The 1024-nt window shown below is 65.4% G+C and overlaps 1 protein-coding gene across 1 annotated transcript in view; it reads left to right on the forward strand.

The window, feature by feature from the left end:
- Window positions 1-996, forward strand: part of LOC104385791 (creatine kinase U-type, mitochondrial-like) — a 10078-nt gene extending 9082 nt beyond the window's left edge. The window contains 3 exon segments of the mRNA XM_009994287.1: window positions 1-93; window positions 455-580; window positions 747-996. The exon segment at window positions 1-93 is cut by the window's left edge and continues 4 nt beyond it. Coding sequence (XP_009992589.1) covers window positions 1-93; window positions 455-580; window positions 747-863 — 336 coding nt within the window. The 3' untranslated portion in view covers window positions 864-996.
- The last annotated feature ends 28 nt before the right edge of the window (window positions 997-1024 follow it).

A 1024-nucleotide genomic window follows, 5' to 3' on the forward strand; every position in this document is an offset into this window, starting at 1 on the left:
AACGAGCGGCTGGGATCCACCCTGACCTGCCCCTCCAACCTGGGCACCGGGCTGCGAGCGGGTGTCCACATCAGGCTGCCACGGCTCAGCAAGGTAGTAATTGTGGTGCTGCAGGGAGCCCAGCCAGGGCTGCGGGGAGCCCCGGCTGCCGGGGTCAGGAAGCCCAGCCATGTGGGAGATGCAGGATCTCGTGGGACCCCGACCTGGACCTCTCTCAGGTTCCCCAGGAAGTGTATGGTCCAGCCTCTGCCTGCATCTGCGGCTGGAGGCGCTGGGGACTCGTGTCACCCTGGGTGACAGGCAGGGCTCCCAGGGCAGGGCTCCCTGCAGGGATTCCAAGCCCGCTGAAGGGTCCCATGGGTGGTGGGAGGGCTGCCCCAGGGATCAGGCAGCTGCGGAGCCCCATCGCTTGCTGATGGCCCCACTCAGCACTGACACCTTCTCTGGGCACCAGGATAACCGCTTCCCTAAGATCTTGGAGAACCTCCGGCTACAGAAGCGTGGGACAGGCGGTGTGGACACTGAGGCTACTGGTGGTGTCTTCGACATCTCCAACCTGGACCGGCTGGGGAAGTCGGAGGTGGGTGCTGGGCGGAGCTGCTCTTGGGGAAGGGAGGGTTTGGAGCGCGTGTGTGTGACAAGTCTGGGGCACTTAAACCACTCCGGGGCTGTGGGCTGGGGCAACAAGTGGGGCCTCAGTGGCGTGGCTGGCACCCCGAGTGAGGAGCTGTGTGTTGCTGCTGCAGGTGGAGCTGGTGCAGCTGGTGATAGACGGCGTGAACTACCTGATTGACTGCGAGCGGCGGCTGGAGAGGGGGCAGGACATCCGCATCCCCTCCCCGGTGCCGCAGTTCCGGCGCTGAGCTGGACCCCGGCAGCACCAGCCCCGCAGGACCCAGCTCCCCTCGTAGCTTATGTGATCTCTGTGCCCAGTATGTCGCTGTGTCCTGTTCCCCCAGCGTGCCAGGCCAGGCTCCATAAACGTGTCCTGCTGTAGCCGTGGCTCGGTGTCCTCCTTACCCCC

This window comes from Chaetura pelagica, unplaced genomic scaffold (assembly GCF_000747805.2).
Source record: "Chaetura pelagica isolate M959 unplaced genomic scaffold, ChaPel_1.0 scaffold233, whole genome shotgun sequence".
Lineage (NCBI taxonomy): Eukaryota > Metazoa > Chordata > Aves > Apodiformes > Apodidae > Chaetura > Chaetura pelagica.